The sequence below is a fragment of the Silurus meridionalis genome, chromosome 18, assembly GCF_014805685.1.
Source record: "Silurus meridionalis isolate SWU-2019-XX chromosome 18, ASM1480568v1, whole genome shotgun sequence".
NCBI classification, from domain to species: domain Eukaryota; kingdom Metazoa; phylum Chordata; class Actinopteri; order Siluriformes; family Siluridae; genus Silurus; species Silurus meridionalis.
Window position 1 is genome coordinate 10254006 of NC_060901.1, and position 15825 is coordinate 10269830.

Below are 15825 nucleotides of genomic sequence, written 5' to 3' on the forward strand. Positions count from 1 at the left end.
AATGCAATTCTGGATCACAAACAAATCCTCTATTACTGCTTGCTGCAATTGCCATCTTTAAACACTAGGTACAATAACAACTTGATGGATGATAGGTGGAGCAGCGCAAAGGCTGCCAAAAATTGTTCAACATATAGAAAAGAAAGCAATTCAGTGAAATATCTGATTATAACTGAAACCTAATTTATGAAAATTAACATTTGGTGAAGTGTTGGTTTGCCTCTGTGGTTGAGCTGCAAATAATCTCAAAAAAGAATTTGCAAACATCTTATCAGAATAGATTCAAGTCAGAATTCTTGGTGGACTTGTGTATACTGTGGCAACACGGCAGCTGTATCACGTATCAACTCTTCAAACTACACTTTTTTTAGGACATAATGATGCATAATGATGCCTAATGCCCTAATGCCTAACGGGCACATCATCTAAAAGAAAGCAGTGCAGGAAACATCCTGATCCAAAAAGACGTTGACATTTATTCATTGTTTTCTTCTTTGCACAGTCTCATTGACTAGTGTGCTTAGATATCACAGACAGCACAGTCAATATAAAAATGGCTTTTAAACACCAAAAGCAAGAACGCAATGCTTTTGAACCATATGAATGCTTGAAGCACTGAGATTTTTCCAATGACGGTTTGAGATTGCCATGTAAGGGGTGCAGTCATCTGTCTTCTGAGCCGACATGAAATAATTATGAGTAACATTCTGACATTTTCCTGGTTTACAAATGTTCTGGAGTAGGCACTTACCCTGTCATAATCAACCTTTAACAGATTTCTCTTGGCAGATGTTCTCCGATGTTCTGTTACTGGTGTATTCTCTGCATTTTTAACATTGAATCCTGATAAGACTGTTATATCTTAATGTAATCTATTCATTATAATGTACAACATTTTATTCAGATGTGTGGAGTCATTATGCAGGTTACTTACATACTGTAGTTAATTCACACTGGTTTAATGCTTGGCTACTGCACAGAAGATCTGTTACCTTTTTGGATAGAATATAACAATAGTAGCCATGTAGTCAAAACTCTCTATTAAATAGAAAAAAGATATATTTCATCAAAAATTTACACCATTGTCACTATAATTTTCTATTCTACTAGATGTTCCCCTTTACAAACAGTTGGCCTTTTTAATCCGTCTATGGTTGTTGTACAGCACAGACGGTATTGCTTTACCACGAGGACTGCTTCACTACTGTTTACATTATTAACAGTCATTTGCTGTATAAAAAATACCACCATCCTTGTCTTTATGTACCATCTGCAATCAGTGAATGACCAGAATCATAGCAATCCATGTTTTTTTCAGTGGGTCTTGGCGTTCCTCTTTCTTGAGGCCTTATTTTCATTTCTGCTGCCACCTCAGATAGGTCATAAAAGGGGATATAGCGCTGGTTAAATGTGAAGACATCTCTTCCATTTGAATAGTTTGCTGTTTTTCAAGGCAAACGGATAAACATTTGAAATGGCATGTTTTCCTTTCTTGCCTTGTCGGGCTGAAAAAATGTTTTTGCAGTTCTCTAAATGAGCTGCTTAGAAGGAATTGTCCAACACATTTATGACTGAAGCTTTCACTTCCACAGCAGCCGGCATCCCATTCCCAGAAACCCAGACTCTTGTAAATGTAGACCGTGTTCCAGCCTCAGGTATCAATGCTGCTTTGGATGGGCATCTCCTGAGCTCTGTATAACTGTGGTACTTTTTCAGAAACATACAAATCAGCAAGCAAGCCACTGAGATGATTGTAAGAAGCACACCTAGCATGGTGACCACTGCTGTATCCCACTCAATATCCTTGGCAGGCTGCACTAATCCTTTAGTTGTTACATTAATACATTTGGTATTGTGTTGACTGTTAATGTTGTGGATGTCTACACACACCTTATACTGTGTGGCTGGACTGAGATGTGTGAGATTATACATCCTCATATCAGATGGGACCCTGGCCGTGAAAGCCACAGTTGGATGGTTGGAATTGGATGTTGTATACCACTTAATATTTGGCGCCAAGCTGCCATGAGAGGTTTTCCAGGACACCAGGATGGAATTTGTCTGCACAGACTGGATGGTGACCTCCAGTGAACCACTTGTAGGCTGTGGAAAGTATCCACTGACTTCCACAGAGACAGACTTCAGGTCTGCACCAACAAGATTGTGTGCCACACAAGTGTAGAGACCAGCTTCCCTCATGGTGATGTCATAAATGTCGAGTGTGCCCTCAGGGTGCATGTAGAACTTATCTGCCATCATGTTGGGGAGGATCCTGTTCCCATAAGGTGTAACCCAGTAGATTTCAGGCTCTGGTTCAGCAAAGGCCCGGCAATGCAGGGACAATGAGCTTCCATTTCCCACAGCCACCTGAGTAGGCAGGCTGTCTGGAGAGATAAGAGGCAGGCAGATCTCCGTCATCTCCCTAAAGTGAATCTGTCGCACATGCTGACCTTCATACTCAGGTGGTTCTACACAAAACAAAGAGTCAGGCTCCATGAAGCGTATGTTGGTTTTATTCATATTCATCCAGCGAACCACACAGTCACAGCGTATGGGGTTGGAATGCATGCTGACCTCACGCAGATTGGGCAGAGACTCCACTGTGATTCTATGTATAGCCGTGAGGGCATTACTGTTCAGCATGAGAGTCTCCAGCCTTGGGAGCTTGTTGAAGGCCTTGGGATGAATGTAGGATAATTTTGGATTGTTGGTAGCTTCAATCTTTGTCAGCTCTGGGAGGTTGTTAAGAGCAAAGCTGTCGATGGACACCAGATCTGGCATGCTGTTGATGCCCAGTTCTTTGAGATGCAGCATGTCCATAAAGTCACCCTTTTGAATTCTCCCAATTGGGTTCTTGTTAAGGTCCAAAAATTTTAGGTTCTTAACATGCTTAAGAGCACCATGGGGAACTTCAGGAAAAACGTTGTCATAGAATGAGATGCTCTCCAAATTGTCCAGGCCTGCCAGTGCATTATCTGGAATCTGGGATAAGTTCATTCTGGTTAGGACAAGACTTCGCAGGTTTTTCAATGGCATAAAATTCATGTCCTGTATGGAAGTTACAGGGTTTTCCCAATCATGAGAATATCCAGATTAGACAGAGACTTAAACCACTCACTGTTAATGCTCCGAAGCCTGTTTGAGTTGAGATGCAGTCTAAGCAAATTTTGAAGGCCACTGAAAGCCTTAGGTGAAATGTAGGAGATGAGATTGTGATTAAGATAAAGTTCCTGTAGGTTGCCAAGTTGGGAAAGCAAATTATCTGGTAAGGAGCATATCCAGTTTTCTTCTATGTGCAGAGACAACAAATGCGGAAGATGGCCCAAGTTGAGGTCACTTATTGAGGATAGGTTGTTTTGTGAAAGATCAACCTCAGTTATATTAGGCAAGTACTCCAAAGATTTTTCAATTTTATCAATGTTATTTGTCTGTAGTAAAACCACTTGGGTATCAGCAGGCAATCCTACTGGCAGGTTGAAAAGTCCCAAATCATTACAGTCAACAGTAAGGGCCTCCATATAAACAGAGCTAGGGGAAAACCATGGCCTAATCTCACACACACAATGTTTAGGACAACTGCCTTTGTCCACCACAGCAACAACAAAGTTAGCCATTGCAAATGCCAGAACAAAATAATCCACAAATGATTTATTCTTCATTTTGGCCAGATTCTCTAGTAAAATTGTCCTTTAAATAATAGGATCTGAGCGCTTCAAAAGTACTACACCATTTGTGGTATAGTATAGTACACCGAGTGTTCCTTAGGTTCGATTTGCTGATCTACTGTCCACTGAAAGATCTCTCACTAAGTCTTCTTTGTCTCTGCTGTTATAAGGAAGGGCACACAAGCCAAGCCTGCATATGCCTCAGGGAGTTGTGTTTCAGCAAAGCAGAGGTGAGGCTGTTAATTTTCTATAATACTTCAGTGGAAGAATAGTCTCTCTGGTGATTACAAGCTGCCTTCATTGCTCCAGTCCACTTCCACCTAAAGAAAGAAGAGGAAGAGAGAGAGGAGGGGGGTGTTATTACAACATGAAATCGCAGCGGAATTGCTAAGACATACTGACAAATGCCGAAGCCATTAAAGCACGCTGATGTGGTGTGATGACATTATCATATTCAATATTACATAATCAGACTTTTCATTGCTTTCTTTTTCCTTTGCTGCTTTTCTTAAAGATTACATTTATCACTCTTACAGTAAGATTTTAATTTTCCCAAAAATACTTGAGAAAGAGTCCTTGTTTTGTGGGGTACAGGAAGGACAGTCTCTATGATTTTTCTACATCTTTATCCATATGCTTGGTGGACATAGATTGAAAAGTTTTTATTTGTGTCTGTCATAAGAGCATGCAATGAATTTGGCTTGGAAAAGTACTTGACTATTCGACCGATAGTCACTAGTCAATGATGTGGGTAGCTGTAAACTATTCGGGGTGGGTGGGGTGGAAAAAAAAACCGAGGCAAGACATTTCAGACTAGATTAAGTTTATTCTGTAGTCAACTGCATTTTATGGAAGACAATCAGAGTAAGCTAATATTTTATTGCTTTTTTAAATAGACATCAATTTGTATATTTGTACTTTTATTTGTAGAGGTGTACACAGAAAAGTCTTAAATCCAAGTCTTGCACTATAAAGAACTACTTGCATAGTTATTTCTATTGTCCTTTAATGCTCAATTAAATCCTTGCAATAGTGGCATATTAAATTTGTCCTGAAAGTGTTAAATTTTTGCTCTGCATTGGGAGTCACTGTTCAGTTCCTCTCTGCTCGTTTAGAGTCAAATTAAAAACACATGCTAAATGACTGGGGGAGGCTGATCCAGATCTTCCCAGATGCTGCTGTAGATACCCACTATCTAAGGGAGGCCAGTTATTAATTTGTAAGGCTCTATTGATGAACATGAGTTTACAGACTACACAGTCATCATTCCATTCTTCATTTCATCTAGGCACATGGGAGTATGTGGATTAAATAACATCATATTATATACATAGTAATGCAAAATGAACATCCTATTATAAGAATATTTATTTTACCTATTAGTTAAATGTGTACATTTTTTATTGCGTGTTTTGGGGTCTTCTTTGTTGTTATCAGAATTTTACTGCACGTATAAAACACTTTTAATATAGTGATGTCCTGAATGATTTCTTGTTTTAACTATGGAGTCCTGCTTTTTTTAATTACTAAAAGACTAGTAAAATGAATACTGGTGCAACTCTTTGCTTACTGGGTGATAAGACAAGAGAATGCTTTTAGATTAAGGAACAGCAGATGCAATGGTGATTTCTCAAAGTGTGGTGGCACTTTAATAAACCCACCAGGAAATAATTCTGATAAGACTTCCCTCTCACATGCTCAGGGACACTCATGGTCAGATGTCCCCTCCTGATTTCTGCTCCGGAAATAGTCTGTGATATTTCTAAACCTTGTGTTAAAAATGACTCAAGCGGTTTGTTAACAGCATCTTCCAACAATTCCTCTACAACAGAAAAGCAATTTTTCTGCATCACCACACTTTTAATATCTGCTCCTAATTGTTTTTTATCTTCTCCTAGTTGGTACAATATACCTCCATGTACAAGCGATGAATGAAAAGGAAAGAAAATGTATGATTTTCTGTAACTGAATATGACATTTGATGAATGCAGAACTGAGGACACAGGGACAGTGTGTGGGAGCATTCAAAACTAATAGGGAGAAAATGAAAAAATAAATATATTGCATGTTACTGTGGTAGACATTTTGAAATCATTTGCTCTAATAGGCATATATACAAATGACCTCATTTGTGTGATCGTTCGGTTTTCATTTGAAATTGCTAATTCAGCAAATGACTTGTCACTGTTTTTTTGTTTTTTTTTAAACAGGGCCCAGGTTTACAATGATTTTACAATGAATTCTGCCAAGACAGATTTATTTATTTATTTATTTTTATTACATGTATTAATATCTTAATATCTCTTTCAGTTCTGATAGTAATATTTATACAGTTTCCTGTCAAAGTTTTAATTGCCATGTAAATCTTGAAAAAGATGGTTGCACTGTTTAATAGAGAAAGCATTTCACATTGGGAATAAATTGCCCCTTTTACCTCATGCATTATAAAACAATGTAGCTTGATGAAGCATGGATAATTTGCACAATACTGTATTACATCAGTGCTTAGTCAACAATGTCATCTGCATTGCCTCATTGTTAGTGCAGAATTTCAGAAAGCTCCAAGGTACCCAGTTTACTAGAACTGTTAAGGTTTGTAGGTATGATTATCTAGTTTATAAGAATCATGTCACAGTATTTATTAAACAATATATAAAAAACATTTAAAAAGGCACAAACCATATTTAATATCCTTGTCCCAACGAAAAACATCTATGCTTTTCTTCATACACCCTCATTAATACATTTGTTCTTTATTATATGCACTTGTTGTAGAAACAAGCAAACTGGACTAACATGTGGTCCTATATTATTGAACTGTATTAATGAAGTGTTTTTAAGTGGCAAATAATTTTACCCTCCTCTATATTTTATTGTTCTGCATTTTAATCCTGGCCAGTACTTGAAGACGACAGAAAATCACAAGTGAATCCAGGAGTGTCTTTTATAGTGAAAACAAAGTGAAATTGATCTTCCCACAGGATATGATGAAATCCCTAACAAAAATATTTTTGAGACTATCACTGCTATCAGTATTTATCACGTTGTCCTATAGGGAGTGGCTGAGAGAAAATTTGGCACACCGAGTCAAAGAAAGGACAGAACTACATTTCAAGTCTTTTTTAATTTATTATACAGTAGTACAAAAACATGAACCTGTGACACCATAACAACTACAAAGTTTACTCAAACATATAAGGGTCTTTAGGAATGCACAGAGATGGCCTGATCGACCAGAGAAATCCAAAGATATCCATTATTGGAAGAACCTGGCCTGACATAAATTGGCCCATAAAAGGACATTGTTATGCCCCTGTTTTGAGTCAGTCCTGGTCTGCCTTGATCTGGTTCCTTAATACAACGTCCTTTATTGTTCCGTATTGAGTCTGACCACAATAGTTGTCTTTTCTCCGTCCTCGAAAGATATATTAAGACCTTTCACTCTTGCCAAAATCTAGACGTCCCATAAATGTCTAGTAGAACACACCCACCCATACATCTTCAGATCATTTGCAATTCTGTCACATCACTAGTGTCTTTCATTCAAAAGCTTTTGAAGCAGGAACAAGGAACTAAGGATCTGATTCAGGCACACCAATTAATACCTGTATGAAATGTTCGCAAAAAAAAAAAAAAAATCTGATTTATTTTGTTTTATGCTGATCTATTTTACATAATTTCTGTATAAATTTACCTAATGGGCTGAGCAGACTGAGCATATTTGAGACCCTAGACCCTGCCAGTGTGGCACTTCTTAATCTTAACATGTAATATGATAAATGATATATGTCAGCATCAAGAAATGAATCCCCACTACTACACATTTTTATTGCATTCATGTGTATCTTCACTACAAAGTGTCACAAAAATGCATTCTTATTGAAATATCTCATTATACATTATAACGATGGAATGCAATATTGTTGTATGTAAAATGCTCCACATCAGCATTGAGTTAGACATTGTTGTGAAGATGCATGCTCACGCACACACACACACACACACACACACACACACACACACACACACACACACACACACACACACACACACACAGTGAACCCCCACCCCTGTTCCAAATAAATCCTGGTGCAATTTACAGCCAGTCAATGATTTAGAATGGAAGGAGGCAATATTGCAGTCAAAGACAAATGAGGGAAATTATCCTTAACCCAGTTTGGTAAAGGTGAAAACACAGACTAAGAGCCTTAGAACAAAGCTTGTAGGACTTAAGTGTTTGCAGGACTTAAGTGGCAATAACTTGCATAGTGGCTCATGGCTTAGCAGGCAGAGAGAAATTCAGCTAATACTGGCACAAATGGAATCTCAAGATGGATGTATCTAATCGTGATCCCGGTGCACTGTGTACAAAACCAGGGGCTGGAATTAGAGAATGGAAGTCCACTGTTATTGTGTCTGTGCTAAAGTTGATGAGGTTGCAACATTATATAATTAGCTCTATATGTGAGGATGTTTAAATAAGGGGGGAAAAAGGGTAACCTATTACCTTTGATGAAGTAAATCAGACTCCTAAGGTATGCTTATTGTGAGTTAGACAACCCTGTATGGTGTAAAATATTGCATGGAGAAATCACCACACCAGAGGGCTTTTCTAAGCTCCCAGTGCATTTGTAACTGAAATGGTTCTCATATAACGCATAGAACCTTATTTAAAAAAAATTCAACAAAGCCAACTAGAGTCCAAACTGCATACAACTATAAAGACACGTAATAATCCATATCCTTCTCTTTCTGTCACCCTCTCTCTCTCTCTCTCTCTCTCTCTCTCTTTGTCGAGTTAAACATGCTCCTGAGGCTCCAGTGACCACTGTTCCTGCCCCTCTTCCCTCCGTGGATCTTCCCACTTCGTCCAGACCTGCCTCTGGATAGTGTTCTCTTCAACTGGAGGCCACTCTGTGCAGCTTGGGACGGTTTCTCATCAATGCCTTGGGTGGTTCCATGAAATTCCGGAGTAAGAACGGGCGCTTTGAGGATGGATTGGACTGTAGTTAATGTCAACAGTCTCCTACACTGACTCAGGACTACTTTTCGCTTCTGATCACCATCACTGTACCCCGCAACATCGTATATCTGCTATAAATGGACATTCGGTGCAACCCAGGTGAGGATGGGTTCCCTCTTTAGTCTGGTTCCTCTCAAGGTTTCTTCCTTATGCCATCTCAGGGAGTTTTTCCTTGCCACAGTCGCCACCGGCTCGCTCATCAGGGACAAACTTACTTATAAATAACATATACACTTACATTATCTGTGTAAAGCTGCTTTGAAACAATGTTCATTGTTAAAAGCGCTATACAAATAAAAATGAATTGAATTGAATTGAATTGAATTGAATTGAATTGAATTGAATTGAACTAGATCTTTCTTTGTGAGTTGAAAGTTTAGGAATGAAAGCAGGTTTTTCCAATGATTTCCTTCCGAAACTGTATGAGATTAGAATTAAATCTTCGCCCGATTTCTAGTATTATAATGTGTTCAGTGTCAGATTATACAATAAAGATCATATAACAGTAGACCTGTGATTAAAGAAAATGCAAAAATTATAATCTTATTATTAGCTTGCATAAACATAACATTCTTCAAAGCGAGGGTGAGTTACTAAGGATATTTTTCTGTCAGTTCATTCTTTTTTTACTTTTCTCGCACGTTTATCCAATGCCAATGTATTTGTAACTGTCCTGTTCTGCACTTTGCATCCTACTATTCTGCCCTGCTATTAATGCCTTTTAGGCACTATGTTGTGGCAGCGGTCACATGCAGGGATTTTAATCAGAAATTTCTGACACTGCCAGAACTTTGTCATTGGACGTCTTTGGTCACAGAAGCACTAAATCAGCCTCTGTGACCACATGTCACATATGGCGTCACATTCTAAGATCACCAACCTCAACTCATAACCAAATTCTTTTAGAATGTGCAGTTTTAGTCTACAAAAAAAAAAGAGAATAAAAGCAAACGTTTATCGGTTTAAGTTATAAGAAAAGAAAAATACCCACTATTACAACTAAACGCTTCGTACAAACACCAAACCTTCGACTTGTGGATGGAAATAAATAAATAAACAAAAACAAGAGTCACAGTGTGACTGTTAGAACAGATGCAGCGTGATACTGGTTTAGTAACAGGAGGATACAGTGCATCCTCGGGGAAGACATTACACTTCCTATGTTCAGATCTCCACAGACATAAAGGTCACATTACCGAAAAGTAGGGCAGCAGTAGAATTGCCTACTGCTTCACGGAAAATGGCCGGTGCATGACAGAGATGGGCCAGAGGAAATTATGATCAAGTGGTTATTAACACTGGCTTTCCCAGTGCTAGGTATTATCAGTGCTATGCTATGGGACTACCTGTGCTGCTGCAGCATTCTGGAGGAGTCTCTCAGTGGGTGGTGTAGTTAGGCTGCTGGTCTTCCTTGTGCCCTTCACTTCATTGATTTACCATTAGACTATTTCCAAAGTAAGAGTGGAGTCCATTAAACAGGTCCCTGCTAAGCAATGTGTATGCATAATGAAGCTTCGTGTGCAAGACGTTTGGAGCCTTTCCCCCTCGCACCTGCTCCTGCTTCTGCTCCTGCGTGCTTGCAAATCAGGAATGAGTCAGCGGTTAATGCAGAATCAATGTTCCAAATTAACCGATGGACCCCACACTTTGCAGCGTTCTGAGTTTTAACTGAATAACCATTCTGGTTATTCAGTTGTAATTCCTGAGACGTACCCATGCACGCCAAAGAACGTTTACGCCTGCAGCAGATGAACACAATTTAGTGTCTTGGTTAAATAAATCTGCATTTAAAATACCCTGTGTGAAGAAAAGTAAACACAGAGGTTTAAGGGACTACTGAAAAGCTGGGCTATATTGAATTTACACGTACAAATGTGCTACAGGGAGTAGTCTTTGAGGATCTCAGCTATCTTGATATGAATAATATATAACTGGTCAACAGGCTATACGCCAGCAGGGAAAGGTTCTTTGAGTAGAATCAATAAAAATACGACAGTGAGACCATTTGAATGCTGGCAAGTCGTTTTAGTTTTATTTTAAGAATCTAACCATGTATTCACTGTAGTTTTCCTGTTACTTTTTAGTATTGTAAACGCTGTCTTTAATCTGACCTGCACATGAATTGGCCCATTAAGGAATACAAACTTTTATTTCTTTTCGAATGTTTTTTATTAGAGAACCTACTAAGAGTTAAGATTATTTACTTCAATGCCGTTCATGTGTGTAGCACGTGACAATAGACATTATCGCAAAGCAGCTTTACAGAGATCCGGATATAGATTTAGATCCATAATGAGTAAGCCAGAGGCAACAATGACAAGGAGGAACCCTGTGAGATATCAAATGGCTCTTCAGGGGGGCAGCAGACAGAAGGGATTAGAATAGAATAGATTAGCCTTTATTTGTCACATATACATTAGAGCACAGTGAAATTTGTTCGTCGCATATCCCAGCATGCTCGGAAACTGGGGTCAGAGCGCAGGGTCGGCCATAATACGGCGCCCCTGGAGCACAGAGGGTTAAGGGCCTTACAGAGGGTTAAAAGTGGCAGCTTGGCGATACCGGGGCTTGAACCTCTGACCTTCCGATTAGTAACCCAGCACCTTAACCACTGATCTACCACCCCCCTTATTAAGCATTACAATATAGAGTTGTAGAAAAGACAAAGGCAAACAGTACTAAGTGTGTGGAAAGGTTGAACGACTGTTCTCTCTCTAGCATATTATAAATAATTCTATTTAATAGTGTTCTATGAACCACTATTTCTCTGTAAAGCATTTCATGGAAATTGCAATAATTATTTAAAAGCTTAAATTCATGTTCGAAAGTCAATCATAGTTTCATTTAATAAGCTTGACTGTCTTATCTAACAAGCGGCCAGCTGCTAGAGTCTTGCACAGAAACTCAGCCATGCATGTCTTTTCAGTAGAAACCAGTCTAATCCTGAAGCAGACAGACCACACAGCAGTGGCCTTCTGATGTTTTTGCTCTATTTCTCAGTGGCAGAAGTGTCACTATCCTTCTTCCTACTATAAAATTATACATTCGCTTTAATACAAGCAAGGCCAATTGAAAAACTGAAAGACTCTGCTTTGCTGTAGCGTTTTTTTTTTTTTAAGGCTTTGCGCTGTTAACAGTGCACCCAATCAAAGTGAAGGATTCATAGCATGGTAATAAAAGAAAAGGCTCCTGAAAGAAGATTATATATTAAAATAAACGTATTATAGTGGCTCCTGAAAGAGCACTGTACAGAGAATAGTTGTTTACCGCACTGTGTAAGTTTGAAAGAAACCCGTTTTGCTTTTGAAGTACTTTCTTTACGTTGGACTCGATCCACGAGCGTCTAAACGTGTCTAAGTCATGACTCTCCATACCACGTATTCACGTGTTGTTGTGATGTTTTTTCGGCGGCCCACACATTTTCTCTCCACTCTGACACTCCAAGGCTATATAAATTTGCTCTTAATACACACACCCACACTCTGCTTTGTGGTGCACGCTGTGCAGTAGGAGAACATTTACGACAGAGGAGCTCTTCAGAATCTGGGCGTACAATCAGAGATGGAAATGAAAATAAAGGCTGTAGAGCATTCATGGATGTATTGAACTTGGAGATATAATGTGTGTATTTTCAAGGGTTGCTAATTGCTTTAGTCACAAGATGGGTTTTAAGCAGCTGTATGGTAAATGTGTTTGCAGAGACTGCTTTCTATAATAACCGACAATATCAGAGCAAGGTTTTGTTCTAATGGAGGAAGTGTATATTGTGTATCAGTCTGCACATGCTGATGAATGATATAATGAACTAGTGAGTGTTGTGCTCAACTGCTGACTTCCTAAGAGTGCACCGCAATAGCAGAAACATATGGTGATATTAAAGCTTAATGATAGTGAATTAGAGCAAAGGCCTGCATTGCATAGATGGTGCCACGACTAAGACAGCAGGAGCAAATGACATAATGATGTATTATTTGTGTGAGTGCACATCTGTCACTAGGTGTAGGATGCAGCGCGCTTCTAGGGCCCGGGAAAGAGGATGAAGTATGGCATTGCACCTGGGTTTCTCTGATAAACCCTGAGGTTATGTGGTGAACACATTGAGGGTTGAAGTGTCGAATGCATAAGAGGTGCCGGTGGCGTTAATGACGCCAAAGCGGTGAATGCAAATCGCTCATAGCTGCCGCGAGAAGGGAAATGGATCCGGAGTCACAACGACACTATTCACAGCGGCGCGCGCGCATGTTAATGGTGAACGAGGAAAAGGAGGAGGAGGAGGAGGAAGCGCGCGCGGCGTCCGAGCGTGCGTGCGACCGCACCGACTGCAACAGGGTGATACAAGCTGGGAAAGTAATGTTTTTTTTCATTAATTATAAAAATAAACAAACGCAAATGCATGATGCAAAACATTTCGATCTGTTCCCAATGATCGTTCGCAACCGCTGCATTCAGGCGCGCACCTTCCCACCCGTTTCACAAGAACGCGACACGCGTGGCATGATCGCTGTTGTTATGCGATGGAGCATGAAAAAACAATTATAATCATCATCATCTTCATCATCAGCAGCATCATAGCACGTGAAGGTTTAGAGATGCGGGGTCGCGCCGAGACAGCGCGCGCTCACCGTCGGAGCGCATAAAATCCAGGAGGCTCCAAATAAAAACGGATCCGCTTATTATTTATTTACTGTATTTCTCTCTTATTTTCTGACTTTGAACAGTAGGAATTTGTATGAAGGCTCTTTTACGCAATGTGCACCGCCTGCTTTTTATTTCCCCCCACGGTAACTTTCTGTTAATGCGGGAAATCCATGGCGACGGCGCGATCAATCGGAACACTAAAATCTGTATAAAATAAAACAAATAACTCAAGGTTTCGAACTTACGTGCATAATTCAAAGTCCATAAAGATAGATGCGGCGTGTATTCCGGTTTGTTCCCATCTGGCGCATTAGACCTCCATCAAACATCAAGTGATGGACGCTGTTTTTCTTTCCCTTACGCACTTAAATGCCAGTCCGTTTTTCCCCACCTCAACCTTCTGGCCAGATGAGGAGCAAGAAAGTCCACCAGAAGAGCTTCCACTCAGCTTGATGTTATCCTGAACTCGCGCTAACCTTTTCTCCCGATTGTCAGATGCGCGTCTCCGTCTTCCGCCCCGTTTCCCCACTGACATGCCGCTGCGCTGCCCAGCGCTCATTAATAGTCAACATCACAGCCCCCGACTCTCCTGACTTCAGCCAATAGCAACACAGCGCTCTCACACTCCTGCGTCTCATTGGCAAAGCCCGGCTGTCTGTCAAGAACAGCCCAATTGTGACGCAAGAGTGGACGCGGCTCGAGCAGGTTCTTCCCCATGTCTGATTGGTTCCATGCGTCTGTCTGTCACGGAGACCTGTTACAGAACAAGGCAACGAGGAAAGGCTAAAAGTGGAGGGCGCAAGAAAATCGGATTTACGTTCCTATTAGAGCTCTTTCACCTCACACCCTCTTCTCTAGATTGCTTTATAGCTCTGCGAGGATACACCTGACCTGTAAAATGAATTATGAAGCTGAATTGGCATTCTATTTGTTTTGATAGGTATCTAAATGTCCCAAGCAAATCAGAGTAATTGTGTAATTACCAGGGGCGCATTGTCATGACTGACCCTACACTCTGATCCCAAGTGCTTAACAAACACGTGACACAATGGGACAAAATTTTAAGCATATGTGAATGAAACAAATAATGGATTCTTTCAGCAAATAAAGAAACACACTAAACCTGTAATAAACCCAACCACTGCATTTGAAAGTCTTGACTGATAAATAAACCACATTCAGAGAAGGCACCATGGCTGACTGAATGATTGATTGATTCACAGTGGGGTCTGTAGAGTCTACGAATGAAAAGAAACCAGAAATTAACAACAAAAACCTGACGCATAATATCCGTTTCAAATGAACTGCATCGAGATAAGGCACCATGAGTGACTGACTGACTGATTGATTAATAGATTGATCGATTGATTAATTGAATTTCACAGAACTGTGGGGTTTGTAGAGTCTACAAATCAAAAGAAACCGGAAATTAACAACAAAAACCTGACGCATAATATCCATTTCAAATGAACTGCATCGAGATAAGGCACCAAGACTGACTGACTGACTGACTGACTGATTGATTGATTGATTGATTGATTGATTGATTGATTTATAGAATTTCACCAAACAGTTGGGTTTGTAAAGTCTACAAATCAAAAGAAACCAGAAATAAAAAATAAAAACATACCACAAAATATAATAGACTATATCCCATCTTCAACTACTCATTCATCTCATTCTTCAAGACATCTTCCATTTTCATGTCATCATGTGAACTGTGAATGAATATTAAACTCATTAGTCATCTGTGAACGACTGTCCTGGCGATTCCGCGTTCATACTGACAAAAGGAATGATGATCAGAGTTAAGCCATGATCAGCAAATTATATGTAAGGCACTTTTGGGAAATAATCATCGGAGCTATGTAGTGAATCATTTCTCATAACAATAAAAGAAGCAGTAAACAGTTCAAGAGTTATAAAAAATTCATGGATTTTATTGTTTACCATAAGATAGAAGTAGCCAGGGTTAACAAGCTGGTTTAAATGGGGAATCAGGGCAATATCCTTAATCTTAAATTCAAGGAAAATGGGCATAAAAGATATAGATAACATTTATAGGATCCACATTGTCTCATTTGCTTTTGGCAAATGGATTAAAGTGGAGTGTGTGTAAGTGTGTGTGTGTGTGTGTGTGTGTGTGTGTGTGTGTGTGATGGGGGAAAGAACAACAACAGCTCCAATACACCATTTATTATAAGTAAACAACAAAACAAACACACACAGAATTGTAAACAGGCTGGGACTGATTTCTTTCTATCCCAGACTGTAGTCAGTGACAGTTATGTAAAGTGATTACACTTGATTAACACCCCCCAAGAACTCTTATGACTATTTTTACAGCAACAAGTTAAAATACTCCATCATTTATGGTCATACAGAACATAAAAAGACAAACTGCAATGGATTATCTTTTATTTCGTTCTACTTCTTTTATTTTCTATCCACATCTTTTTCCCCCTATCCTGACCATGTTCTACAGTGGGACCATCGAAG

At 39.5% G+C, this 15825-nt stretch overlaps 1 protein-coding gene across 1 annotated transcript; it reads right to left on the reverse strand.

Moving 5' to 3' along the window:
* Positions 1 to 453: 453 nt before the first annotated feature.
* LOC124401785 (leucine-rich repeat neuronal protein 3) lies at positions 454 to 13876 on the reverse strand. The gene is given in 3 exon segments (XM_046874247.1): positions 454 to 3071; positions 3074 to 3985; positions 13572 to 13876. Coding segments are annotated over 2 exon segments (2115 nt in total). The 5' UTR covers positions 3660 to 3985; positions 13572 to 13876; the 3' UTR covers positions 454 to 1542.
* Between the last annotated feature and the right edge of the window lie 1949 nt (positions 13877 to 15825).